The 27,941-nt window shown below is 36.9% G+C and overlaps 4 protein-coding genes across 8 annotated transcripts in view; 2 read left to right on the forward strand and 2 right to left on the reverse strand.

The window, feature by feature from the left end:
- LOC107709275 (uncharacterized) overlaps nt 1-2,124 on the reverse strand; it is a 15,704-nt gene extending 13,580 nt beyond the window's left edge. For both annotated transcript variants that reach the window (XM_016513732.1, XM_016513731.1), the window contains exon 1: nt 1,940-2,124. The gene's annotated coding sequence lies outside the window, so the exon portion shown is untranslated. The remainder of the gene's footprint in view (nt 1-1,939) is intronic.
- A 552-nt stretch (nt 2,125-2,676) lies between these two features.
- LOC107709273 (ATP-binding cassette sub-family F member 1-like) lies at nt 2,677-13,480 on the forward strand. 3 transcript variants are annotated; one of them, XM_016513725.1, is made up of 27 exons: nt 2,677-2,896; nt 3,456-3,502; nt 3,766-3,843; nt 3,986-4,115; nt 4,713-4,747; nt 4,914-5,018; nt 6,445-6,498; nt 6,737-6,838; nt 6,941-7,009; nt 7,579-7,656; nt 7,748-7,849; nt 8,571-8,693; nt 8,774-8,874; nt 9,002-9,087; nt 9,893-10,032; nt 10,133-10,281; nt 10,399-10,482; nt 10,746-10,870; nt 10,962-11,074; nt 11,160-11,331; nt 11,421-11,495; nt 11,611-11,681; nt 11,861-11,893; nt 11,990-12,158; nt 12,255-12,319; nt 12,403-12,475; nt 12,654-13,480. In XM_016513725.1, exons 1-27 carry the CDS (start codon nt 2,839-2,841, stop codon nt 12,818-12,820), a joined length of 2,604 nt encoding a protein of 867 aa, XP_016369211.1. In that variant the 5' UTR covers nt 2,677-2,838; the 3' UTR covers nt 12,821-13,480. The 3 variants fall into 3 exon arrangements, with proteins under 3 accessions (XP_016369211.1, XP_016369212.1, XP_016369213.1); XM_016513726.1 differs by having other exon boundaries at nt 4,716-4,747; XM_016513727.1 differs by lacking the exon at nt 6,445-6,498.
- Nucleotides 13,481-13,509: 29 nt separating this feature from the next.
- On the reverse strand, nt 13,510-15,381 carry LOC107709278 (28S ribosomal protein S18b, mitochondrial-like). Its single transcript, XM_016513736.1, has 7 exons — nt 15,243-15,381; nt 14,934-15,096; nt 14,757-14,854; nt 14,596-14,664; nt 14,434-14,500; nt 14,297-14,356; nt 13,510-14,162 (listed from the first exon to the last, which is right to left on the reverse strand). The coding sequence occupies exons 1-7, from the start codon at nt 15,321-15,323 to the stop codon at nt 13,957-13,959; spliced, it is 744 nt and encodes a 247-aa protein (XP_016369222.1). The 5' UTR covers nt 15,324-15,381; the 3' UTR covers nt 13,510-13,956.
- A 602-nt stretch (nt 15,382-15,983) lies between these two features.
- LOC107709274 (serine/threonine-protein phosphatase 1 regulatory subunit 10-like) lies at nt 15,984-27,838 on the forward strand. 2 transcript variants are annotated; one of them, XM_016513728.1, is made up of 19 exons: nt 15,984-16,183; nt 16,367-16,677; nt 21,179-21,294; nt 21,395-21,481; nt 21,562-21,697; nt 21,811-21,862; nt 21,956-22,042; nt 22,175-22,306; nt 22,763-22,868; nt 23,013-23,116; nt 23,242-23,345; nt 23,454-23,613; nt 23,694-23,837; nt 24,064-24,310; nt 24,864-24,939; nt 25,055-25,270; nt 25,354-25,489; nt 26,181-26,549; nt 26,628-27,838. In XM_016513728.1, exons 3-19 carry the CDS (start codon nt 21,188-21,190, stop codon nt 26,750-26,752), a joined length of 2,388 nt encoding a protein of 795 aa, XP_016369214.1. In that variant the 5' UTR covers nt 15,984-16,183; nt 16,367-16,677; nt 21,179-21,187; the 3' UTR covers nt 26,753-27,838. The 2 variants fall into 2 exon arrangements, with proteins under 2 accessions (XP_016369214.1, XP_016369216.1); XM_016513730.1 differs by lacking the exons at nt 15,984-16,183; nt 16,367-16,677 and adding exons at nt 16,966-17,932; nt 18,130-18,203.
- Nucleotides 27,839-27,941: the final 103 nt, after the last annotated feature.

Below are 27,941 nucleotides of genomic sequence, written 5' to 3' on the forward strand. Positions count from 1 at the left end.
AAACTTACAGATTAAGGGGCGGTAATATTATAATGAGATCCCTTTGCCACGTCACCAAGGGAGCGAAATCAGACGCGCTCGTTTTCTCAGACGCTTGCAGAAACCAAACAAAGTTACTGGGTTAATCTTTTTCACGTTTCCTTGGTTGGTAGATGCACCAGGGACCTGATTATAGCACTTAAAACCTGGAAAAGTCAGATTTTCATGATATGTCACCTTTAAGGCTCGTTAGCATTCGGCCTGCATGCTTTAAATCAGACACAGAGATGCAGTGCGGTAAGATCGCATTTATTTGAATTAATTAATTATATAATTTATTTGAATTAGCGCGCGCGTTAAATCGCAATCAACCACCCCTTTAATCTGCTCTATTATCTGTAAATATTTGGATACACTTTCTAAACCATATGTAATTAACTCCTACTTTTTGCTGTATTTCATAAAGTTGACTTCCTGTGTGATCCATATCCCATTTTTGTTGCCATTCTTTAATGAAATAAACTTTTATTATTACTTGTGCTTCATATTTACCAAGTGAAATAGCCTATTCATAATCTCCTCACATTCCAAAGCCCGTTTTGCTAACCCATCCACCACTTCATTGCCCTTTATCCCTCTGTGACCTAGTATCCACATATATATTTTCATAATGTTCCTTCTCTTAAGTCTACAGATTTTCATATATTCATTAACTATATCTTGTCTACTGTGAGATATGACTGCAGTGACATTAATGCTGAACATGAGTCTGTACTAAGAACAACCTTTTTGAGCTGTGTTTCTTCTATCCACTGTAACGCTGCTGCAATTGATAGCATCTCGGCTGTGAATACTGATAGATGATCTGATGTTCTCCTCTTAACAGAAATTTGTGAAGGATGGAATACTGAAAGCAAAACCTGTTCTCCCTGTATAAGGATCCTTGGATCTAGAGCTGCACGATTCTGGATAAATTGAGAATCACAATTTTTTTTTGTCTCAAATAGAGATCACGATTCTCCCACGATTCTGAACTAAACAAAATAATGTGTGGCAAAATATTATTGCTGCAGTCTATTTAAAAGTGTTTAATTAATTTGAATGAATTATTAAACATTTTAATATACACTACCAGTCAAAAGCATTTAATTTATTTAATACACGAGTTTCACAATTTGAGTTGAATTACTGAAATAAATTAACTTTTCCACGACATTCTAATTTATTGAGATGCACCTGTATAGATCAGTGAATTTGCCATTGTGATGTCATCTAGTGACATTTAGCTACCAGCTTTAGCTACTTTCAATTGAAAGCAGTTGGCAACACTGCCTAGACAGCATTTTTGGCTGCCAGGTGTGTGCAGCACATTTAGATGTCCAAAAATGCTGTCTGAGCAGGCAACTCATTAAAGAGTGTGTGAGTGGCAGCAGCAAATGCGGGGCAGAAAAGGTGAAAAATCTGAACACAAAGACTGTCTGAAAAAACTAGTGAATTATGGCAGTGCTGCATTTCTGGATGCACTAAAATGCAATCGAAGAAGACCTTAATTCAGAAATATATAATAAAAAAGAAAGGGTGGAGGTGCGTAGTATATTGTTCAGTTATCCGTTTGAATTAAAAAAAAGCCTTGTGTCCACGTTTTATATTAGACAAATATATTATATTTACAGTGGTCAGACGCAGCCTGACACATGTACATCACGCTTTGGTCACACTTTACAAATCAACACTGTCAACTCAACTGACAACCTGACAAATACAACCAATTCTTTCCGAAACAAAGTGAACGATTATAAAGAGGATAGTGCCTCAGCTGAAAGCGATCAAGGATCATAGGTTTCTTGTCTGATTGGGTTGGGCAGATAATAGTTAGTCTGTTAGTCTTCATATCTATAAGTTACATGCCAGTCAGTTAAGTTAGCTGTCCTGCTTGTAAACATGAAATGCATTACATTACCTGTCCTCCGTGAATCTGATGAAATGCTGTGGAGCGTCAGCTCACTGTGCAGAGATGCGAGAGTGTATCCAAATCGGATTGACGCTGATTTTTGTGTGATTTAGAAAGAATATGAATATGTTGTCAACGTTACACAAATGTCACTCTCCTTATGCCCTTGCCCAGCGCCTGTCTGCGCTACTGCGCATGCGTCCATCGCCTTCTAGAAGCGGACTCTGCCTGTTACAGCGACATCCAGCGGCGAACGCGACATACTGCAAGACGCTCACGCCCGTTATGAACTATGGCGGCTTTCTTTTTTCAAAATAAAAGTCTTAAATTGTTACGATAGAGCACCAACTTTATTTTCAGATTTTATTACAGTATTTTGGATATTATTTTCTCAGTGGGAATTCATATTATATTATATTATATTATATTATATTATATTAGGTCACACTGTAATATCAATTAACAATATATGGGTCAGCCTTTGGCTTATGGTAGTTGCTTGTAATATTGTGCATATTTTTTATTGCTACTATAGTAAGTACATGTAACGTGTAACAAGGACACTAAAATAAAGTGTTACAAATATTATATCAGATGATTATATTATATTATATATTATATTATATTATATTATATCATCTACGGTAGCAGACTTGACTTTGACTTTTTCTTTGAAATCACTCGTTTTAGACAACGCCAGTGCAATACCTTGGGCGGCCTGAGTGAGGGAGTGGCGCTGTCGCAAACCGAGCTCCCGGCGTTTGAATGTGTGTGTAGCAATGCGCGGATAGGCCGCATGTGATGTGAGCTACAGTGTGCTCGTGTGCATTGTCACCTGTGATACGTCTTCGAGTCTCATTTTAATACCGTATTTTCATTCCTTGCGAGAAAAAAGCTTAAGCAGAAAAATGCCAAAGAAATCAAAAGAAGTCGCTGAGTGGGAGGGTGATGATGAACCACAAACAGGTAACTTACGTTAAGATTGTGGGTTTCTATTACACCACAATCTCATAATAATAACGACATGAAAATGATGCAACTATATTGTAAAAGTTTACATGATGACAGCTCTGCTATTAATGCTCTACTATGTATAGTGGAGATACAGAGGTTGTGATTTATTATATTGCTGTTATATTTTGCTTAGCCCATTAGCCTACGACAGAAGTGAGTTTATGGTGGTGCGGAGTTTGATATTTCACTGTCATTGCATCATTTTGCCAACCTGATATAATTTAAGACCATATTCGCTGTGTGATCCATGTTTCAACTGCGCTGATATAGCGGTTGTTTCCAAATCTAGCGATTTGTTTGCTAATGTGCCTGTGTTGCCTAAAAATGCTGTCTAGGTTGGCAGCTCACTAGATTTTTTGAAAGCTCTTGTTTTAAATCCTGTACACAAACCACTCTTTCTTTGGCATTGTCATACTGCTGTTAAATAGCGCATGTTCATTTGAGTCTGTTCTGTGTGTTTGTGTGTTCATGTGTACAGAAGTGCTTAACGTAATGATTTTTCGTTGTTTAGACAAACATGTCAAAAAAGGAAAGAAGGATAAGCAGGGGAAGAAAAGTGTAAGTTTTCAGTTTCGTTGATTCATGACAGATTTGTTGTAACTTCAATTGTTAACTTTATGCTTAAAATATCAAGAATTAATTCAAGTGCGAAAAAAATTTTATTTAAGCATTCTATGATGCTTTTTTTCAGTTACTCCTATTAATATTTCATTAATAATTGCCAAAATAATAATAAATACATTTTAAAACTCATACCTCTGACATCTGAATTGTTTTATGCATATTTCTGTATTTTTATATTTTTAATTTCATCCTTACAGTTTTTTGAGGAGCTGGCATCAGATAATAAACCAGAAAAAGTAGAACAGCCACCAGTGAAAGAGGCACAAGGGAAACAGGTGCATCATTTTAATTTCAGTGTTTTTCAATACATTATATAAAGTAAAAATATATATATTTAATTACATTTAAAATATATTTAAACATAAAGATATAAACAGTCAAATATGTTATATTTTTGGATTGCCTTGTCATTTTTAGCCTCAGAAGAAAAAGAAGGACAGACGGAAATGGAAAGCGGATGAGGATGATGATGATGAAGCAGAGGTCATGCAGCGCCTCAAGAAACTGTCAGTCCAGCCCAGTGATGAAGATGAAGAAGAGGAAGAGGGTAATGTCAAAAATAGGGCTGTGCGATATTGAAGAAAAATCTTGTGTCATATATATATGGTTATTTGTATGTATGTATGTATCAAGAGCTTCTGTAAAACCACAACAAATTCCTTGTTTGCGCACACTTAAGTGGTGAATAAAGCTCATTCTGATTCTGATTCTAATATAACTAGCATACATGTTTCACTTTTTGTGAGAAGAAAGCACGCACACAACAACTTCTGAAAGTGAACGGTAGTGTTTTACTCTAGCATTACATAAAAATGTCATTTTAACATTAGTGTAATCATTTTAACATAATTTTAGGAACTGAATAATAAAAAGGAACAATACAACACTGCTTAGTATTTACTCTATGAATTCAATATGCACTGAAGCTACAAAAGTTATTTAGGTAAGAGCAGTGAGTTATTTTTTTGTTCATGGCCCCATATATTGCAAGCCGTAGCGATATGCATATTGCGATATGTACATTTGCGATATTTCGATAATTTCGAGATATTGCACAGCCCTAGTCAAAAACTTAGTTTGTGCCAGTATGTGTCACACATCACACACCACATATTTAACATCATGGTTTATTTTTATTTTGCAGTTGTTGCTCCAGTCAAAGGAGGAAAGAAAAACAAAGTGAGTTGCTTTGACATACTATGCGGTACTTCTCTTCACTTTGTGGACAGAGTCATTTTCCTCCTGCTGAACAATGTATAGAACAGTGCCATTTAAATCATGTGATCCAATCTAGATGATGCAACACAGAACTTTGAGAATTTTTTTGTCCATCTCTTTCTATCAGGGTGGCAACATATTTGCTGCTCTGAGTCAGGGGCAGAGCGATGATGATGATGATGGTGCTGCTGATGATGATGATGAGAAACCCCAAAGCAAGAAGAGCTCAAAGGTGTGTGCTTCCCGTTTTAGAGTCAGTTGTTGTAGGTTGAGTTTGTATGCACAAGTATAGAACAAGTTTTATGATGCAAGACAAGTCCATTTTATTTATATAATCAGGTGCGCAACCAAAGGTCCAGACCACTCATTTGCGTACCAACATGGTGACAGCTGTTAATGCACAATTACAATTTTAGATCAACAAACTGTAATACTGTATGAGATTTCTATTCGAGCTGAGAGTATAAATCTAGGCTATCCGCTGCCATCTTCAAAACACAAAGCAAAACTGACATTTCATTCACTAACGATCTTCACTCGGCAGTGCATATACTTACTTGCCGGCAACACGCCACAATAAAAGCTTGCTGATTTGAAGTTTGAAAATCATGAAAAGTCATATTTTTAAAAAAAAAGTAAATATTAGTATTTTATAAAATTAGTATTTTTTAAGTTTACTAAAAAATAATAATATTTTTTATTTAATACTCCCTTTTTATTTTAAAATATAATCGTATTATCACACTTTATTATTTTATAAAAAAATAAATAAAGTGCAATAATATTATTATCACTATTATTATTTTTTATAGTTATTATTTAATGGGTCACACTATGTGCAGTGTGAGCACCAAACTAAATCTCCAGGTGCTCTTTTGAGAACCAGGCTGAAAAACTTATGTGCACCTTTGTATATAATGCTTTATACAATACAAATTGCTTCAAAGCAGCATTACTATTTTATGTTTTGTTTTTAAGATTTAAGGTTAAAATTGACATCTTATAAAATGTCTTTTGCATTTTGCACTTTTTTCTTTATACCATTTAATTTTTTTACCCACACCAATTAAAATAACAAATGTTTTTTTTTTTTACAAGTACAAATATACTATGTAGGCTCTAAATTAATATGAGACAATAGAATGCATGTGTAGCAATAGGAACTAAAAGGTAAAATTCTGTTTAAAATAGCATTATATGGAGTATAAATAATTTTTCATGTCCATTTTCTTGCTAAATGGATTTTCTTGAGAAATTGCATGGAAAACAGTGTTTATTTAATTCATATTTGCATATTGTCTTAGTAGTTATTAGTGACTGTTTGTACCATCACTGTTCATTGTGTTATCTTTACAGCATCATCAGATTTGATGTACCTAACCATAGCATATATGAATCACACACCACATAACTCATCCACTCTAATATTGTGTTTATTCCTCTTTCGTTCCCTTATATCCTCTCTCTCTTCATGACATTCCCAGTGGAATTCATTCCGTTTGCATTCATTCATTTGTGCCAGTGTGCTCATTGTTTCAGTCATTAAAACATTGTTTGTGATAGATACAGAAGGGAAGAACATATTGGGCTGCATATTGAATATATCTACATTTATAAGCACATGTGCCTGTTTCTGTATGTGTATGTATGTGATTCAGGAAGTTGAGAAGGTAACCAAGAAAAAAGATAAGGCTAAACCTAAGATAATGAAGGTGGGTACATGGGATTGTTTCTTATTCAGTTTTCCTTCTTCAAAATTCACATCTTCTGTCTTTCTTCCACCTTGCAGTTTTTTCTTTATTGCTGCATGACGGAAGTGCTTCACTCATCATGGAAACTAACCCTTTTCTGTACATTCCAGTCTGCCTAACTAACATTGTGTCTGATTGGTGAGCGGTGCTCTGATTTTTCCTCCAGGATCTTTGGTTGACTCTCTTCTCTCAAACACAGGAGGCCTCAGAGGATGAAAAAGATGAAGAGGTGGAGAAGAAAGATGAGAATGAAAAGAAAGGAGGGAAAAAGGGCAAGAAAGTCGCTGCTAAACCATCTAAGGTGTGTGACTCTTGTTTTGATGAATACAAGTTGTTTTGAAAAGCCAGTAAAAAAAAAAAAATGCAAGTGTGTGCAACCTGAAGGGCATCTTAATGTTGACAGGAGGAAGATAAATTTGAAGAGAAAGAACAAGAGAAGACTCAGAAGAAAGGCAAGAAGGAACAGCCCAAGGTCAGATTAAGTTTATGTATATATGTATAAAAATATGCATACGCATTCTTTGTGATTTGGAATCTCGCTTAAAGGGGTCATATGATGCTGCTAAAAAGAACATTATTTTGTGTATTTGGTGTAATGAAATGTGTTTATGAGGTTTAAAGTTAAAAAAACACATTATTTTCCACATACTGTACATTATTGTTTCTCCTCTATGCCCCGCCTTTTTGAAACGCGCATGTTTTATATTATTATCATCATTAGTGTTGTAGTTTTGTAGACTCCCTGATACTTTTTTCCGGATTCTTGGATGAATAGAAAGTTCAAAAGAACAGTATTTATTTGAAATAAAAATATTTTGTAACATTATAAAAGTCACTTTTGATTAATTTAATGCATCCTTGCTGAATGAAAGTATTAATTTATTAACTTAAAAAAAAACATTATATGCTTTATATATGTTCTTCAGAATATCTTTTGTTCTGAAATATTTTTGCCCCACAGAAAGAAAGTCATTCATGTTGAATGAAAATAAGTGTTGTAGTAAAATGTCCCAAGTTAAATATCTTTTTTGTGATTTTTAGAAAGGGAAGCCTGCTCGCCCTCCTCCTAGTGATGATGAAGAAGAGGAGGAAAAGAGTGATGAAAATGACACAATAATGGTACAATCATTTTCTCTTTTTGTATTCCTAATATTCATATTTTCCAAAAGTTTTTTTTTTTTGGATAAAAATTCTGTTTCCTGTCCCGTAGAGTGCCGAGGATGTGCTCGCGGCTGAGCTGGCCAAAGAGAAACAAGAGGACGACCCCTTTGCTAACTTGAGTAAAAAAGAGAAGAAGAAGAAAAAGAAATTGGTAGCGTATGCATATTTTGAATACTCTAATGTATGTTATAGAAGTGTTATTTTTACATTATTTATATACTATTGTAGTATTTTTTATTTATTTATTTTTTCATTTTGAATTTGCTTTTTTTATGTTTTCGTTTAAATTTTAGTTTTAGTTTTTTTTGTGATGTGCTCATGTCATTTTATATAAATACATACACTGCCGTTCAAAATTTTGGGATCAGTAAGATTTTTTATGTTTTTTGAAGAAGTCTCTTCTGCTCATCATGGCTGCATTTATTTGATCAGAAATATAGAAAAAACGGTAATATTGTAAAATATTATTACCATTTAAAATACTGGAGACTGGAGTAATGATGCTAAAAATTCAACTTTGATCGCAGCAATAAATAATATTTTAAAGTATATTAAAATAGAAAACCATTATTTTAAATTGCAATAATAATTTACAATATTACTGTTTCTTCTGTATTTCTGATCAAATAAATGCAGCCATGATGAGCAGAAGAGACTTACTGATCACAAACTTTTTTAGTTAGTGTAAGTAATTTTAGTACTTCAACTTATTATTACAATTGTTTCAGTTACTTTCCAAGGCAACATTTCTAATCTTTGTTTAAGGTTTTCTGTCTAATATTTATATTTTAGGCTGTTTTTAATAACCAAAATAATGGTTTTAGTTGACAATAACAACACCGATTGTAGACACTTCCTCTTGTGTTGTGCAGATGGAGTATGAGCGGCAGGTGGCTAGCGTACGAGCTCAGAATGCCATCGAGGGAGACTTCTCCATCTCTCAGGCTGAGCTGTCCTCTCGACAGGCCATGCTGGAAAACGCTTCGGACATCAAGGTTACGCAAATGGGAAACTCTCATCTGAGACATTGAAAAGCACTTAATACTGTGTACTCATTTCTATGATCTGTTTTTAGTTGGAAAGATTCAGCATTTCAGCCCACGGTAAAGAGCTGTTTGTTAACGCCGACCTTCTGATTGTTGCTGGGAGGCGATACGGTCTGGTTGGACCAAACGGGTGGGTTGATGATGGTTTAAATTTGACACATTACTTTATTACTGCATTGCATGTAAGGCATTGTTCAGTTCGGAAGTGTTTCTCTAGTAAAAACTGTATTCTTACACCTGTATCCTGTTTGGACCAGGAAAGGGAAGACCACTCTACTGAAGCACATTGCTAACAGAGCACTTAGCATTCCTCCCAATATTGATGTGCTGCTTTGTGAGCAAGGTAATGTACAGCCCATATGTGACCCTGGACCACAAAACCAGTCTTTCTGCGCTGGGGTATATTTGTAGCAATAGCCAAAGATGCATTGTATGGGTCAAAATTATAGATTTTTCTTTTATGCCAAAACACATTAGGATATTAAGTAAAGATCATGTTCCATGAAGATATTTGGAAAATGTCCTACTGTAAATATATTAAAACTTAATTTTTGATTAGTAATATGCATTGCTAAGAACTTCATTTGGACAACTTTAAAGGCGATTTTCTCAATATTTAGATTTTTTTGCACCCTCAGATTCCAGATTTTCAAATAGTTGTATCTCGGCCAAATATTGTCCTATCCTAACAAACCATACATCAATGGAAAGCTTATTTATTCAGCTTCTTGAAATCTTATGAATCTTATAAATCTCGCAAAATTGACCCTTATGACTGGTTTTGTGGTCCAGGGTCACATATATATTAGTGTATTATTAATATATAATGTTTATATATTTTCACTTTAATTTGTTAATATTTAGGTCATTTTGATGTGTTTTTGTCATTCAGTATGTTTGCTTTTTTAATTTGTCAATATAATTTTTATTCATTTTTATGTCATTTTTAGTTATTTTAGTACATTACAAATGTTGCCTACTAGCTGAAATATTTTTATTTCAAGTAAAAATAGTTTCTCATGGTTTTAGTTAACTATAATAACCCTGGTGCAGCCTATGTGTCCAACTTTTTTCATTTGAGCCATCTATTTTGTGCATGATATAATATGTTTTGAGCATGATATTTTTTTCTCTTTGTCATTTCTCAGAGGTGGTGGCGGACGACACTCCTGCAGTTCAGGCGGTGCTGAAGGCCGACACGCGCAGACTGAAGCTCCTGGAGGAGGAACGGCAGCTACAGAGTCGGCTGGAGAAAGGAGACGACGGCGTGTCTGAGAGACTCGACAAGGTCAGATTGAGAGCAGCTCGCTGAGATCCTCTAAATACACTGATCCATGGAGTAGTGGAGGATAACTGTGTGTGTGTGTGTGTGTGTGTGTGATTCACAGGTTTATGAGGAGTTGAGGGCGATTGGAGCAGCTGCAGCGGAGGCTAAAGCTCGTAGGATCTTGGCTGGTTTGTCTTTCACTCCAGAGATGCAGAACAGACCCACTAAGAAGTTCTCTGGTGGATGGAGGATGAGAGTGTCCCTGGCTAGGTGGGCACAATGAGGGAAAAAATGCATTCATTTAGTAATTAATTAAATGAAAGTAAATTAAAATCTACTCTGACATGACATTGATATGAGGAATAAGAAAAGTTGTCTTCATTCCAGAGCGCTGTTCATGGAGCCCACTCTGCTGATGCTGGACGAGCCCACTAACCACTTGGACCTTAACGCTGTCATCTGGCTTAACAAGTAATTACTTTTGCTTTAAGTGATGCTATTAAGTAAACAATCCCGTCTAGCTGATGTATTTACATTCCGTGCAAATTATAAATAGCCTACTTTAAATCTTGATTGTATTAAGGGGTGGTCACACAGTGATTGCATCACTAAAGGTTGTCAGGCTCCTGTGTTTTTGATCTTGTTACTGCATTTTCAGTAGAATATCAGTCGCACCTTTGTCATTGCTGTATTCTACTGACAAATCACCTCATATCTTTTATTTTCCCTTTTAGCTACTTACAGAGCTGGAAAAAAACGCTTCTAATTGTGTCCCACGACCAGAGTTTCTTAGATGACGTCTGTACAGATATCATTCACCTGGACAACCAGAAACTCTACTACTACAGGGGCAACTACCGTGAGTTTCGTTTCTGAACAGCAACAAATGAAATCTACCGAAAGAAGTTTAATTATCTTACTGCAGTTTATATTTGCTTGATGTCTCCTAGTGACGTTTAAGAAGATGTACGTACAGAAACAGAAGGAACTCCTGAAGCAGTACGAGAAACAAGAGAAAAAGCTCAAAGACCTGAAGGCTGGTGGAAAGTCCACCAAGCAAGCTGTAAGTCCTTGACTTTTTCCTCATGTTCTTCACGATTCTAGTCTTCTCAAACCCTGCCAATCATTCTCCGTCATTCTTTTTTCAGGAGAAACAGACGAAAGATGCCCAGACAAGGAAACAGCAGAAGGTGAAGAAGAAAGGTCAGGAGGAGGAGAGCCATGAGGCCACGGAGCTCCTCAAGAGGCCGAGAGAATATACCGTCAAATTCACCTTCCCAAACCCTCCTCCGCTCTCACCGCCTATTCTCGGCCTGCACAGTGAGTCTTTTGTGAATTTCACTCATTGTAGCATCTTGTTTTTATCAAACCTGACGACCAGTTTGGTGTATTCTCTCTTCCACTCACAGGTGTTGACTTTGGTTATGCAGGCCAGAAGCCTCTGTTCAAGAATGTGGACTTTGGTATAGATATGGATTCCAGAAGTAAGTCACACGTCTATAGAAATTATGACTAGCAGGTTAATTACAACGGCACAAGACAATGTTAGAAAACTCTAATGGTTTTCAAATTAGCTTGAGTTAACTTTCTCTGTTTCAGTATGTATTGTTGGACCCAATGGAGTTGGGAAAAGTACACTCCTCCTGCTTTTGACTGGAAAATTAAATCCTGTAAGTACCACTTATTTTTAAGTAATAACTCATAGTTGTAAAAAAACAAAGATGAAAATAAAAAAATATATTTATAATATTTATTTGAGGAAAAATGGGTACTTGTTTTTTCCCCATGTTTGTTGATTTGTTTCCTTCATATAATTAATTACGAAGCTTCTTTTTTTATTTCATTTTAGACAAAAGGAGAGATGAGGAAGAACCATCGATTGGTACGGCAGATGTTTAAAATAATTATTTTTATCATTCTTTTTATTTAACCTTTTCTTGACTGGCTAATTGCTTCGTTCTTCTGCCTCTGCCTGCAGAAAGTAGGTTTCTTCAACCAGCAGTATGCTGATCAGCTGAACATGGAGGAGTCTCCCACAGAGTACCTCCAGAGGAACTTCAACCTCCAATACCAGGATGCCAGGAAGTGCCTGGGTCGCTTTGGGTTAGAGAGCCACTCACACACCATCCTGATCTCCAAACTGTCTGGTAAGCACTATAGGAATGCATTCGTGTATGGTTTTCCAAGTCATCTGTCCTTCGTTGACATTTTTTTCTGAATTGTCCTGTGTGTTTGTTTTTTAGGTGGTCAGAAAGCAAGAGTGGTATTTGCTGAACTTGCTTGTCGGCAACCTGACGTCCTCATTTTGGTAAGGAGTAAATGTTTTAAATAATCTCAAGAATTTAAGTAAAAATGAGAGCTTTAACATTTTCTGTCCATGCAAATGTACAGGATGAGCCCACAAATAACTTGGACATTGAGTCGATTGATGCATTGTCAGAAGCCATCAACGAATACAAAGGGGGTATGTGTTTTTTCCCCAAACATTATTGATCACAAACGCTATGTTTTATTTGTTGTGGTATATAATCTTAAGTGCATGTTCTATAAGATTTATAAACTATATACAATAATGATAAATATTAAGGTGGAAACCAGGGAGTAAAATCATTATTATTAACATTTAATATGAATGTGTTTAGCTGTGATAATTGTAAGCCACGATGCCAGGCTGATCACCGAGACCCAGTGCCAGCTGTGGGTGGTCGAGGACCAGTCGATCAACCAGATTGATGGAGACTTTGAAGAATACAAGAGAGAAGTGCTGGAGGCTCTTGGAGAAACCCTGGTCAACAAGCCTAAAGAATGAACAACGGCTGGTATTAATAACAAGAGTGTCAAACTACATCACTAAAGGGCTTTTTGTTGCATCTAACTAAACCTCAATAGAACCAAAAAGTTTCTTGTGAAATTGATGGATTATGCTGAGCACCTGCATGCAAACGGTGCAGGGTAATCTACACAAACCCTACAGAACCAGGATGGGGTTTTTCACGTCTTTTACTTTACACGTGAAGACTGATTCCAGATCACTATTTTTACTTGCTGACAATTTATACATACAGCGCTTGTTCTTTAGTCATGATGTCTGACATTCTTGTATTATGCTTACATTCAGGCCATATCATTACCAGCTCTGTTCATCCGTGTGATGCAATGCTATAAAACAGTCACTATCAAATGTGAACAGATGGGGCTAACAGTGTGCAGTTTGATAATGGTGTCCGATTGCTGACGCATATATTTAGTATTAACCTGCCTTTGTAAGGAGTACTTTGGTTCAGGTCATTAAATCGTCATTATGCTTGCATTCTAAAGCAGCTCCAAATTGTTTAACCTATATAAATGTTCAAACAGTGATGCTCCCTGTAACTCATCTGTCTTGAATGATGAAATAAACTATAGACTAACTTGATTTGAATAAAAAAAATTGAATAAAGTATGCATCCAAATGTCATGGAAAAAGCAAATAAATAATTTTTGCAACAAAGTCAAGTTTATTTAGTGCTTTTATTTGAGATTTCTTATATTATGCTTGTCTTGCATGGACAAAATGTAACAACATGAATGGAAAATGTACATTTTCTTCTTGCTCATATTAAGTACTGTTATGGAAACATAATTTGGATGAAACATCCACAATTGAAATTACAACCACTCTTTCGATAGACCTTAATCAGGGTAGCGCGCAATATGTAATTTTTTGACAGGAAAGAAAACGAGGCTGAGGGATAGAAGTACATGGCGTTTAATGAGTTGCTGTTTAACAACATACCGATTTTTCAGCGAATGAAATGTCTTTCCAAAAAGCTTTCAGTAGACAACGCCATAAAGAGTTTGAAAAATGACATTGTAAAGACCGTAAGTCTCTATCCCTCACTGCCTCATTTTCATGCATGTAAAATACATGGCATCTGCTCTGACTAAGGTCTATTGCAACAAGATTCAAACATCCGGTTTCAGGTAGTCTTTGTAGATCCGCTTCACTCTTGCCAGTTCTCGCTCATCTGGTTTTATACTACCATACCACGAATACCACAGTTCCCCAGAGCTGAGAGAAAATGGGGCAGTGGTTGGTGCTACAGCACCATGAGTGTTTGTGTAGTCCTCTTTAGAGTAATCAACATGAGGTAACTGAACAGCAAGTAAACCTTAAACAGAGGAGAAAAGAATCAAATCACATTAAGCACTTGTGCACCAAATAATGAGATTTATCATTCCCTTCAGGCTCTTTCATAAAAGGACTTGTGCACACTGACACTTATAACAAAAAATGTAAATTTACCACAATCTCTAGCAGTTTCAATGGCCTTGTTAAGTAGTTTCTGTTGTTTCATGCACACACCTGAGGAAAGATTAAGAGTAAAATGGTGATCAGATCACGAGTATATCAGAAATATGATGTACTGAGAAATTCATTACCGGTTCGAGTGGGATCGTGCATAATTCCTGTTTGAGGACTAATGAACTGCTGCAACAGATTCACATTCTGCAGAAAAAAAAGTGTATTAAAGCAAATACATTTAAAGTGTAATATTTACATTTTCCACATGAAATAAAACATGACAGAATCGAAAAACACACCTTGTAATGGACAATGATGTTTGGATCACGACAGATGGGACAAGGGTTACCACATATCTTATCCCCTCTCTATGACAAGACAATCATTCTTATTAATACAAATTAAATGGATTGAAAAAAAAAACATCTGAACAATCAATCTAAAACAAATGTGTACTTACAATACAGGTCTTTCTTGTCTTTTGAGGAGGGACACCCCCCTTATGATTCCGTCTGTAGTTAGACCACACAGGCTTTGATCCATAGCGCTCAATGTACTCTACAAGAGAGGTCTGACCAACATTAAGCACTGTTTCACCACAAGTGTTTCATTTAATCATATTATCAATCATATTCACCTTCACTTTCTAAGTATTCCCATGGTCTGTCTGAATATCTAGACAGTGTCTCGGCTGATTCTGTGTTTTCAGCAGACGATGATGATGATGATGATGATAAAGCACGAAACTTCAGACGCAGCCCTGGAGCAGCACTTGAAGTTATTGTCCAATCACGAATTCTCTGCAATACAAAACGCGTAAATAGTCCTTTATGTTGGTTGAGGTGTTTGCACGCGAATGACTGCCCTCTAACCACAACAAACAAAATTATACATCCTGTATAAATAAAAACATTCATTAAAAAGATTTTATCGGTAACCAACCAACCTGTGCTTGAATTTTTCGTTGCAAAATGACAGGAAATGTGCGGCAGATAGCTATTCCAATTCGTTGTAAGGAGGCCGCCATTTTGTCTTTGTAGCAAAGGAAGTTGTTGAGCGGTTAAGTGTCCTGTGACGGAAGTGCGCATTTATTGTTCTCACTTTTTCGTTTTTTAGTTTACCAACTAGTCAAATATTTCTGACAAAAATCAATGTAAAATGCATTTTTTGTTTGTGAAACCTGAAACGATCCCTCATGTTCGCCAGTTTGCCTGTGTAGTTAATACATTTTTGCCGATGTTTTGCTTTTCTTTTATAGGAATATTACTTGTGGTTATATATTAAATGATCATTTAAATGAATTAATGTTTTATAATATATGTATACAGTGTGTTATGCTACGTACTATAATCGAAAATAAACCCAATGTAACTCCACCAGTTATAATGAAAGGAATTAAACATTACAAAGAGTATTTTCCATCCTTTACCTTGTCTGTTTCCACGGATCAATATTATTATATATATTATATTATAACTCTATTATAGACCAGTGTCTGTTTCTCATTTTAACCCACACTTATTACAGTAATTCACATAAAGGTTGAATCTACCTCAAAATAGCTAGTTCTTGAATGTGCATAAACGAATATGCCTATATTATTGTACAGTGATGCGGAGTACATTCTTACATCATTTTTAAATGTCAAAAATTCCAACAAATTAATGATTATCTTTGCACCGGAAGACGGGGTGGGGGATGGGCGCGTCCTTCAGCACACAGAAGGTCGTTTCGAGAGCGCGCGACAGGACCGCGTGATCATCAACTCCATTTTTGTGTTGAAAGAAACGCCCGAAAGCGCGCGCACGAGCCCCGGGTGACGCAAAAAACGTCAGAACTATATATACCGAGTCCCGCCCTTCCAGAGCATTCCTGGATTTGTCTGAGGTAAGTGCCGTGTCGGAGGGCGGTTCTCCACTTTTTGCGATTTAAAAGACTATTTTTATCCCAAAGTCCGGCTACCACTTCAGTTTTTTTATCAACAAAAACGACCTTTCGATTATTCTCTGGATTTCCGCCGCCAAATACTCGTTTTCTCTAACGTCTCTTTGTGCTGTTGTTTCGTTTCAGGTCTGAGTCGGTCTCAGTGAAGATCTGGCGTCGAGGATTTTTCAACTGTGTGCGAAGATCAAAGCCCAAAAAAACTCATTTTTTTCTACTCGAGTAACGGACATTCGCTTACTACTTTTTTGCTCCAGATTGTTCAAGAAGGAAAAGCTCAATTTCAGCCACCACAATCCCGCCCATTATGCCATTTTTCAGCCAATAATGCTAAAGTCATGACAGTTTACGTTCTCTTAAACTGTTAAAAAGCTGAAATTTGTTGCTGTTAAGCACAATATATTTATAGCAACCCGAGACGCAGAGGAGAGGTATTAATAGTAAGTGTTCTTTCAAACCAATTTGAATCGAAACTACGTAACAGTTAACCAGTTGTCTGTTAACGATTCCCGATATAAATAGAGATTAAAAGTTCCTAGCTGTATCGAGCGTGGCGACCGAAATGCGCCACAGTTTCTAGAAGCAGGCAGCATGCTGAGATAAAGCGAGACTAGTGTATGAGCTCACCGCAAAGCCAAAGCAGCGGCTTCAACGCCCTGCTTCTCTTTGTGTGTGAGACGGAGCAATCCTAATGATTATTAAAGTAACGAAAAATCATCGAATAATAAGCTAGTCATAAGCAATCTGTACATAAAGATTGCCACAGGCAGATCCAGGAAGTGACCGCATTCAATTGGGGCTTTTTATAAACTGCATTCTTTTCAGAGAGCTCACTGGAACAATCAACGCAATCTGCACATAAAGATTGCCAAGTGGCGCCTGTGGATTTAGCCGAACGGAGAGACAAAAAAACAGACTGAAATGCAACATTTTGTTCATAATGTCGTTAGGTGTTATTAGTTGGCGGAACTGGATACCGTTGAGCTAGTCTGGTGAAATAAACCTCCCTAGGCAATGATAATTTATACAAATGCATAGCAGTCTGACTATAAAGATTGCATTTTTTGTGTTGTGTGCTTAACGAGTGCGTAACGTTAGATAGGGTATTTGTCTTGTCGATTTTGCTTTAAAATGGCGGACGGGTTGTCCTTTGCTCGGATCACTCGAGGCAATGGTGGCTTTGTTTTTCTGACTGGATCTACGGGAAATACTGTAGCTCGGAACGGCTGTCTCGCGTCGCCATCATCCCCATATACAGCTCGAGGTATCGTCTTAATATCCGTGAGTCGCTAGCGGGGTAAATATAGTAGCACTTTGTAAACGAGCGAGGCGGGGGGAAATAGCCGTTGTATTTTTTAAAACTTGTTGGAATTCAAAGATGGCGACCGGGCAACCGTTCTGTCGAACGCAGCGCGTACGCGAAGGCAAGTGGTTAAAGATAGTGGGTGTGGTTTATCTCTGACTTCAGCCAATCAGAGAAGCCGCTGTCGGATGCTATATGAGAGAGGGAGACTTCGACAGATGGCGAATCAAATCCCCTTGTGGCCACTATTGAGTAGATGTATAAATTCATATTACCGGCCTTTAGTCAGACCAACACTGAATGCTTTGTGTTGACGAGTTCTAACACAAAACCTTTGGGCAGTTAGCTTAAAGATGCCAGCTGTTTATGTAACACTGGATTAAAAAGTGAAAGTAGGTGACATGGTTTTGTACACGATGTAGGAAGATTATTATACAGGACAGGGTGTAATGTAACTTTAAACAATGTGTTTCTTCACATCTGCATTTAATCAAAAACTTGACAGATGCAATGTTAATCTTTTCTTTCCAGTGAATGTACAATCTTGTTGACTTTTTCTTGTTTGTTATGACAACTGTGACGTTTCCAGGAATTGTGTGTATTGTTCCGTGTTTAAGGAGTTCGGTTGTGACTATAAAAAGTTCTTCAACAACAGTGTTACGGGTAAGACAAAACCTGATTTCTCACACGATCAAAAGTGCCATTTAGTAGACCTTTTTCACTGTCTTGGAAATTATGTAGAACACGAATTTCAAACGTTGCTAACCCCTTGCATGCTTAACAGTCGTAAAAATCTACATTGGTTCGGTGCATATATTTCTATTTCATTTGTAATTCGCCCCGTTGTTCATTTTCTGCTGTAGTTAGTTGGTTGGTGTCGCCGGTGTCCAGTCAAGTGTGCTGTAGTGAGAGGAACTGAAGGCAGAAATACTCGCTGTTGCTCTGCGTGGGCAGGGCAAATGACGTGATCTCTCTCTCTCTCTCTCTCTCTCGACCAGAAACACTCTGCCCTCACCCGTCTCTTTGTAATTGATTTAAGTCAGATATTACTGACAAGTGTCCATCTAATTTTTTTTTATTTTTATTTTTTATATATTTGATGCTTTCATTTGTTATATTGCTTCGTGGCCAATAGGCCTACACGGTTTCTGTATTTGTGTATATTTGGAAATAACCACATGGTGGCGACATACAACTTAGAAAGAAGGTCTTGTTCAGTCGCACAAAACCCTCAAGTTAACCTTTAGAGATAATACACTTTTGCATAACTTAAGGAGTTTCTTGCAACTGGATACTGATCCACAAGATGGTAAAAATCAAGTCTTACAGAGTCTATTTCCTTCATTATATATTTATTTCTCTTTTTTTCACATCACATTATTGTTTTAAAATGTAATACTTTTTTTTTTTTTTTTTTTTTGACCAAAAATATGGTCAAACATTATTGGGGTAATATGTATTTAATATCTAATATTGCATATAAAAAAAAATGTAGTTAAATACAGAAACAAATTATAATTAAGTAATAGACTCACTAAGACACTTAAAAAAAATCATTTTGTGAATTTTTTCCCACCTAGTGGTTCTAGACTTCTGTATACCTAAAACATACTTAAAACATTAAAAAAAGGTCCAGTTAATGTACTGACATTTTAAAACCTGCATTATGTTACTGGAAAATATTTCAAGCTTACTGTTTAAAATTAGTATACACATTGGTCCCACTGTATATTATATTATTATTTAACTACTATGTACTTACAGCAAAAAAACAAAAACAAATATGTGTATTTTTTTTTTAAATTATGTATTTATTTGGTGCATTGTACTTATTGTGTTCATGTTGTTTTGCACAGCATTAAGGTAAGGTTAGTGACAGGTTTAGTGATATGGTTAGGTTGGGTGGATTCAGGGATAGGGCCTGTAGATGCAGTTACAGAAATAATTACATGCAGGTATTTTTTAAATATAAGTAAAATGTATGTATTGTGTCAAATTAGTAATTTAAGTGTTAAAAATTAGATTAAAAGACACTTAAGCTAAAGTGAGTTCAACACATTTTATGTCCATCCGCATTATAGCAATGACATTTGTGGATATGGGTAAAGACTTTGTAATAAGTTTTCATGTTTTATAATATAAGTGTAACTTATATACATAATATATTGTAACGGTTTTGGTTTGTAAGTGTTTACATACATCTCATTTTATTATAGCATCTTTCATCTATTGATATTAGGTTATAGACAGATGGATCACAGCAGTGTCTTAACAAGGAAGGATGAAATTATATTAATGCCAGAGTCCCTGTGTGCATCACAACTGCCAGTGTGACAGTGCTTTTCTGATAAACAAGAAAATCCAGTCAATCATTTGAACACTTTTACTATTGCCTCCCTAGTTTGGCTCGAAATACTTGTGATAAATTGTAGTAGTTGTACTGTACAAGGGTTATTATAAAAATTACTTAAATACAAATAAAAGAAATTGTAAAAACTGTTTAACTGTAAGTGCATTCTCAAATTTTATTTCTGCTTTTGTATAATTATTGTTATTATTTAAGTGATATAATAATCTGAATGCACATTACTGATCACAGCCATTATATTATTTTATATGTAGTCCTTGATACTTAAGTCCTTTGTACCTGTGATGTTTACTTTGGGTAATGTACAATGTATATTTTAAAAAAGCAGGTGGGTTTATGACATTGACATGACGCATGTGATACAACATTTTACTTTTATGTTTATCTTTCATCATTTCAGATTATGAACTGAATTATATAGCGCTTACATAAGCAATCATCCAGTTTGAGTTTCTCGTATAATTAAATAAGTGACGGACTTATTCAATTATTCAGTCTGCAATCGGCTGTTAAACTATAACAGTTGAACCAGCTGCCCCTTTCTAGTAGCAGAACCAGTAAATATTGACAGCCCAACAGACATCATATATTAAACATTTTATTTACCAGGGAGGATTCTTTGTAGTCAGTTGGAGTATGATATTTAATTTCTTATTGTTCCAACAGTTTTTGGGATCTAGTAATAATTTAAGTCCCAGCATTTTTGCAATTACATAATTTTCTAAGTGATGAAACATAAATTTGAGAACCAGCTGTTGTTTAAAGTAGTATGTTTATTAATGAAGACATTACTTTTGTACCTTCTGCTGTTGTGAACAGAATGGACACAGCTTGTTCTGTGGTTATGATTGCATTTGTGATTTCAAATCACATCCAGTGTGAACCAGAAAACTGCTAAGATGTCTGTATCTGATTCAGTACAATATATTAAAAACATCTAGAAGTTTCTCTCCATTCTTTGAGTGCATACATGCAGTGTTGACAGCAGCTGTGCTGTGATGTCTTTGGTAGTCATGTGACCATTTATGTTCCCAATGTATTCAGAGTTTCTTGTTTCCAAGTTATCTCACATCCACAGTCGCCTTGGTAAATGTACATTACTGGGAACTTTTGAAAGATTCAACGTTGTCCTTGTGCTGTTCCAGTGAGCTCTCCTTAAGTGCCATCATCTCATTATTTCAATATTGATTGGTTGATTTCATGCCATATCCCAGATTCTCCCCAGTGGCATAAGCACAAGAATAACCCCTGTTTTCTCTCCCTCTGTCAGTAAGCAGCTATGGCCTTGGGCCCGGTGGACCCCAGAGAGGTGCTGAAAGGAGTTGAAGCTCTACTGGGGAAAGATGGAGAGCTACGAAGCCTTGAGGGAGTTGCTAAAGTCTTCAGGTGAGATGCTGTACCATTTTTATTTTCAGGACACCTCTTAAAAAGCCATTCATTCCATTAACCAATAGTATTTCTAACATATTTTCCTCTTTTCAAACAGTCTCATGAAGGCCTCGCATAAAATGGTCAGCAGATGCATGTATCTGAACATCTTACTGCAGACAAAATCACATGATGTACTTAATCGGTAAGAGTAATAGCCATTAAAAAAAAAGTTGAAACCTTTTTGCTTTCAAGTTTATGTTTAACTCTTTCTCTTCCGCTCAGGTTTATTCGAGTTGGAGGCTACAAGTTGTTGAACTCTTGGCTTACCTACTCAAAGACCACCACTAACACCCCCCTGCTGCAGCTCATACTGCTCACCCTGCAGAAACTCCCCCTGACTGTGGACCACCTCAAACAGGTACTTCACCAAACCACGGCCCATAAAACTCCTCACGCATACCCCCGCAGTCTTCTAACACCTGTTCTTTGTCTGTTTTTTTTTTTTTCTTCGCTCTCTCTCTCTCCTGCTAGAACAACACAGCCAAGCTGGTGAAACATCTGAGCAAGAGCGGCGAGACAGAAGGTAAGAGCACATGTTCCATGAATTAATGCCAGACAGTCTGCTTACTGTCTTCCAGATCTCAGGTTTGAACTCTGTGGCTTCTCTTTCTCTCAGAGCTGAGGAAGCTGGCGTCAGTGCTGGTGGAAGGCTGGATGGCTATTATCCGCTCTCAGAGCATCTCCAGTGCAGCATCACCCAATGGTAGTGTTTCCAGTTTACATTGTCTTCTATGTCACTCTGTTTTTTGTTAAAGACTTGCTGCACTTTTAACTTGAATTATTGGCAAGTGGGCTTCCCATTATTGGCGAATAACCCAACTGTGTTTTCCATCAGACAAGAAACGGAAAAAGGAAGATGGAAAAGTGCGTCCAGAGGTGAAGCCCCGAGAAAAGGGAGCAGATGAGGAGAAGAAGAAAGACAAACCAAAAGCTTATGCTCCAAGTCACGCAAAGATCCGTTCTACAGGTTAGTCACAGTGTTATTTTAGTTTTATTTATATAATATTATAGTGTTTATTCATATTTTAAATTAGTTTTTTGTATTTCCTATTTTTTATTATAATTTAGTTGTAGTATTTTTCTTTTTTAATTAGTATTAGTATCTTTATATTCCTATTCAACTGTTTTGTTTTTTTAGTACTTTAAATTTATTTATTTCAGTTAGTTGTCAAGGCAACATTTATATTTTTTCTTGTTTAAGTTTTTTAAGGGGGGGGGTTGTATTTCTGTTTAGTTTTTTTTTTTCCCCAGAATTTTAAAACACCATAAATTATTAATGTCTGTATAATTTATCATTTATCATTTATAATAGATATGCAATTTTTGTCTCCGTAACATTTACACCTGGTCTTAAAGTTCTTGTCTCAGAAACACATTTTTAAAAATGATCTGTTTAAATTTACTCTAAACATTGTGTCTTCAGGTTTGGAGGTGGAGAGTCCAGCTCCAGTTCCTGTAAAGAAAACCCCCACTGCACCCCAACTTGGAGACAAATACAACATCAAGCCAGCTGTTCTTAAAAGACCAAAGTAAGTGGACACTCCATTTCCTTCTTGAAAATAATGAGCAGTCACATGGAATCCAGAAATCCAAGATGATTTGAATGAATTTGAATGCAGTTTTACTTCAGAGGGTTTGAAATTAATCATTAAACTCTGACTTTGTTTATTCAGCACATCGCCTACTGACGCACCACCAGTGGAGAAGAAGTACAAGCCCCTTAACACCACCCCCAACTCTGCCAAAGAGATCAAAGTCAAACTTATACCCCCACAGCGTGAGTATGCCCATTCAGCACCTGCAATATGATTATGATAATCTGCAAAAAAGCTTTGAAATGCTTAAAGGAGAGTAGAGTTTCCCCTCTGACTGGTGCTTAATATCCGTCTCTCTTCCTTTTAGCGATGGAAGGCACTGGATTTTTGGATGCCCTCAACTCCGCTCCAGTGCCTGGCATCAAGATCAAGAAAAAGAAAACAAAAGCAGTTTCCCCTACCACTAACAAGGTGTGCCACATCAGACTACCCTCACTTGTGTTTGTGCTTCATGGATTTTTATTTTCCGCAGACGTCTAAAATCACAAAAATATTCACAAATTCTCTTGTGCTCCACAGCCCTGTCCATTTGACAACAGGCCGCAGTCATACTCAGGCACACAGGCCAAAGCGTCTTCCCCTGAGACGCCCTCATCTCAGACACCTCCTCATGAGAACCAAGACCTGGAGCAGCCTGGCACACCAGTGCCCACCGAGGACCCTGATGCCATGGAAACCGGTGAGTCCAATTGCATAGAAACTGGCCACAGCCTCACTGAGAGCCGTATGAATTTAAAATGCCTTATTTCGTGTTTTAAGGTGATAAACCCAATGCACTGTCTGAACCTCGTGGTGAGGAGGAGAGTCTGACTAAGAAAGGAAAGAAAAAGAAAAGCGTTCGGTGGGCGGAAGAGGATCATCTCAAAGAGTACTTCTACTTTGACCTGGATGAGACTGAGAGAGGTAAAGCAACACTTTCTTCACTTACACTGCTGTTTAAAAGTTTGAGGTCTGTAAGTTTTTTTTTTTCTTTTTTCGAAAGAAGCCTCTTTTATACAAAATACGGTAAAATAAATGATATATAATAATATTATGAAATAATATTACAATACAAAACTATTAATATATGAAAATTATTCTGGGATTTGTTCAATACTAATAATCATCACTCTTTATCCCTCTACCTCAGTGAACGTTAATAAAATTAAGGACTTCGGTGAGGCGGCTAAACGGGAGCTGATGATGGACAGGCAGACGTTTGAAATGGCTCGTCGTCATTCTCACGACACCATGGAGGAGAGGGTGCCCTGGACTCCTCCGCGACCCTTGACCCTCATAGGCACCCTGGTCATTCCTGGTTCCAGCAGCAGAGAGAAGATAATCCAGAGAGACCGAGAGATGGGCATTCTGCAGGAGATCTTCCTCAGCAAAGAGAGGTAAGACAACGCTTTGATGCCTTTCTCACGTGGTGTGTCATGTTTAGTGATTGTTAAGAGCATGACACAACATTCGCATCGCATTTAATGCCCACAATATGGCGTATACAGTACATACCCACATGATGTAGGCTGGGAATCCATTTGGATTTAACTGGAGAATAATTCTACTTAGAATAATATTAATTGGTTTTTTTATATTTTCAGTTTTCATTTTAGTTTTAGTTAAATTTTTAGCAATTGTGATTTGTGCTTTTGTTACTTTTAATATTTTTTTTTTTTTTTGTATGTTTTGTAAAGAGTATTGCTCTTTAGGTTTAATTATTTTCATTTCAGATTTAGTATTTATTATTTATTTATTTTCAATATGTTATATCTTATATTTTACTTTATTTCATGTTTAACAAAAAGTGTTTTTAATAGATGTTTAAAACCCTTGCACAAATGAATCCTCCACATTGGTGAATAAAGTAAATAGGGTTAAAAATGTTTTATTTCATCTTGTCTTTAGGAGCTTTAAATAGACATATATGGTTTGTTTCCCTCTCTGCAGTGTTCCAGACAGTTCTCATGAGCCAGACCCTGAGCCATATGAGCCCATGCCTCCTCGTCTCATCCCATTGGATGAGGTAAGACAGCCAATTACCTTTTTTTAGGAATTCCCCTTCCATTTCTCTTTTCTTTAATTTAGAAGTATCAGATGTGGTATGTTGTTGACCTCTTTCTTCTTCTGTGGTGTTGTAGGACTGCAGTATAGAGGAGAATTACATGGAACCCGCTGACCCTGCTGCCTCTGGCGGCTCTTCTGGCTCTAATGAAGGCTCCAAACTGCCTCCTGTTCTAGCTAACCTCATGGGAAGTCTGGGCAACAGCGGCCACAGCCCTCAGGCGCAAGGCAGCGCCCCACCAGCCAGTAATAACCCTGCTGTTAATGTGCAGGAACTACTCTCATCTATTATGGTGAGACAAAATCCATCTCTACATGTTATTTACCATGAGAATGTGCAGAGTCTTTGATTTTAAGTATCTCTTCTTGTTTTCAGGGTGCTCAGGGATCTAACCAGTCTCCAGAGGACCTGATCAAACAGCCTGATTTCTCGGATAAGATCAAGCAGCTTTTGGGTTCCCTGCAACAGAACCAGAACCAGACTCCGAACCAGCCTGCTAATGCTCCGCCAAGTACGTGTTTGCTCTCAACTGTTGCAGTGTCATTTAGTGTTGTTTATATACTATTGCAATATTTATTAATAATTTGAATTAGCCGTTTTGTATTTTCTGTTTTCAATTTAATTTTAGCTACATTACGCTTTAGCCATTTTGTTGTGTTTTGGGATTTTTAAAATTATTATTAGTTTTTTTTAATACATATTTTTATTTAGCTATATTTTTTATTTCCGTTTTAGTTGAAATAATTGTAGTACTTCGATTTATTTTATTATTCTTATTCTCATTTTTATTCCCATTTTTATTTATATTGTATTCAATTTCTTGTTAACCAATTGTTTTTCAGTTAACCAAAACCTTAAGTGTTTAGTTTAAGTAATTTTGTTGTGTGCTTTTGTGATTTTTGATTTATTATGACTTCATTTATTTTGATTTATTGATTTTATTAGTTTTTTATTTGGCTTTAATTTATTTATATTTCAGTTTTAGTTTAAATAATTGTGGTACTTATTAGTACTTATTTTATTTCAGTTAGTTGCCCATTAGTATATCTAATTAAGTTTTTATGTTTGTTTTTGTAATTTTGTAAAGTGCTTTTGTGTGAAAGTGTTATTAGTTTTTGTTTTTTAACAGCAATGCTATGTTGAGGAATAACTGCATGGTGGTTAAGCAGCATATTTAATGTTCTGTTTCTCTCACTTCATAGTGAACACTGGTCTGCTTGGCCATGGCCCCGGCATGAACATGAACATGAACATGAACATGAACAACATGCCGATGCCCATGAATGGGGGTTTCCCTCCAAACAAGCCCCCTGGACCACATTTCAACCATCCTCCTCCTCCCCACGGCCACGGACCACCCTTCAACCCCGGCGGCCCACGCATGATGGGACCTCCGCCCGGTCCACAGGGCCGCGGGGGGGACAATGGCAACTACTGGGGCGACGACTCCATGAGAGGAGGGCCACACCGGGGAGGACACTTCCACCGGGGGAGAGGGAGAGGAGGAGATCCGGGCTTCAGAGGACGAGGGGGACGCGGAGGACCACGCGGGGGACACAACAACATGGGCGGTAAGTTTGACTGCCAAACGCGTTTCATTTTCCAACATTTAAAATGAGCACGCAAGTAATCTTTTTCTTTCATTTCAGACATGTCAAAGAGGCCAGTGTGTCGCCATTTCATGATGAAAGGAAATTGTCGGTATGAAAATAACTGTGCGTTTTACCACCCCGGTGTAAATGGACCACCGCTCCCTCCCCAGCACGGACACTAACACACCGAAAACTGCTGTTCCTTGAACTCGCCACTAGTGGGCAACAGGACTCAAAATGAGCCTCGTGTACAGGAACTGAAACAGGGGATGTTTGTGTCTGTGACAGCACAATCCCACCTGATTCGTGAGGATCTGGACATGAATAGTTTCTTCTCCATTTTACACTAATTTCCCTCATCTGGAAAGCTGCGAGAAGATCTGAGATCCTCTATGAAGAGTCAGATAGTGTCTAAACCCATTACTTGACTTGACTTTACATGTAAATAGTGCTTCCTGGAGATGGAGATTGATATGTATATTTTTATTGTGATTCTGTGTATTACTGACCTGACTGCTAAAGATTGTACTACATAACTCTGTAACCACTAGGACGAGGTGTAAATAATGGTCTTCAGCCAGTGGTGTACAGTGACTTAAGCTTCTCCTGGTGGCCAAAACACAAGATACTGGATGTGCAGTTCTCAAAATTATAATTGGCACGTCAGTTATTAGTGCAACTCGGATGTGCGTAATGAAATTTACACTTCCAAAAGATATTAAAGCACAGAAATTTTATTTTAAGATTCTTCTGGTTGAATTCAGTCCCTCTGAAGTTTGATGTTTTATTTTCGGGTTTCTATTGAAGAGGGAGAAACCATACTTCTATGAAATGTGTAGATGCTGTCAAATTTACAGATCTGAATCACACATGGTCCTTCTTTTTTCATTTCATGATTTTTAGTTTCAAAAATGCTCTTCAAAGATACTCTGCAACACTGAAATGCATCCATGAATTGGCTTTATGTACATTTTATGCCCCAAATTGGAAATACTATAGGGATAGATAATATTCAGACCCATTACCTTTTGCCATCTGGGCACAAAATACAGCATTTTTGAAGTCCCGTTGAATACTTGAATTGATACATTGTGATGGAAAGTGATCCTAGCCTGCTAAAGAAAAATTAACTGTCGTTCTGTGTCGTGTGACAATCAGGAGAATTAGTGCTGATTTCCTACTTGATGTTGATGCTATGGTTTGATTTGCTGTGCGTTCATGTTCTCGGACTCGTGTGGGTCTGTCCTGCTCTATCAGTGTTCAACTGAGCCTAACCTGGGCTACAAACCACTATCAAGGCCAACCGTATTCAGGTGTTTTCTGTGAAAACAGTGGCCATTGTCTCTTGTGGGACTCGATTTTCTTTTTCAG

Source organism: Sinocyclocheilus rhinocerous, unplaced genomic scaffold, assembly GCF_001515625.1.
Source record: "Sinocyclocheilus rhinocerous isolate Xijiao unplaced genomic scaffold, SAMN03320098_v1.1 scaffold206, whole genome shotgun sequence".
Lineage (NCBI taxonomy): Eukaryota > Metazoa > Chordata > Actinopteri > Cypriniformes > Cyprinidae > Sinocyclocheilus > Sinocyclocheilus rhinocerous.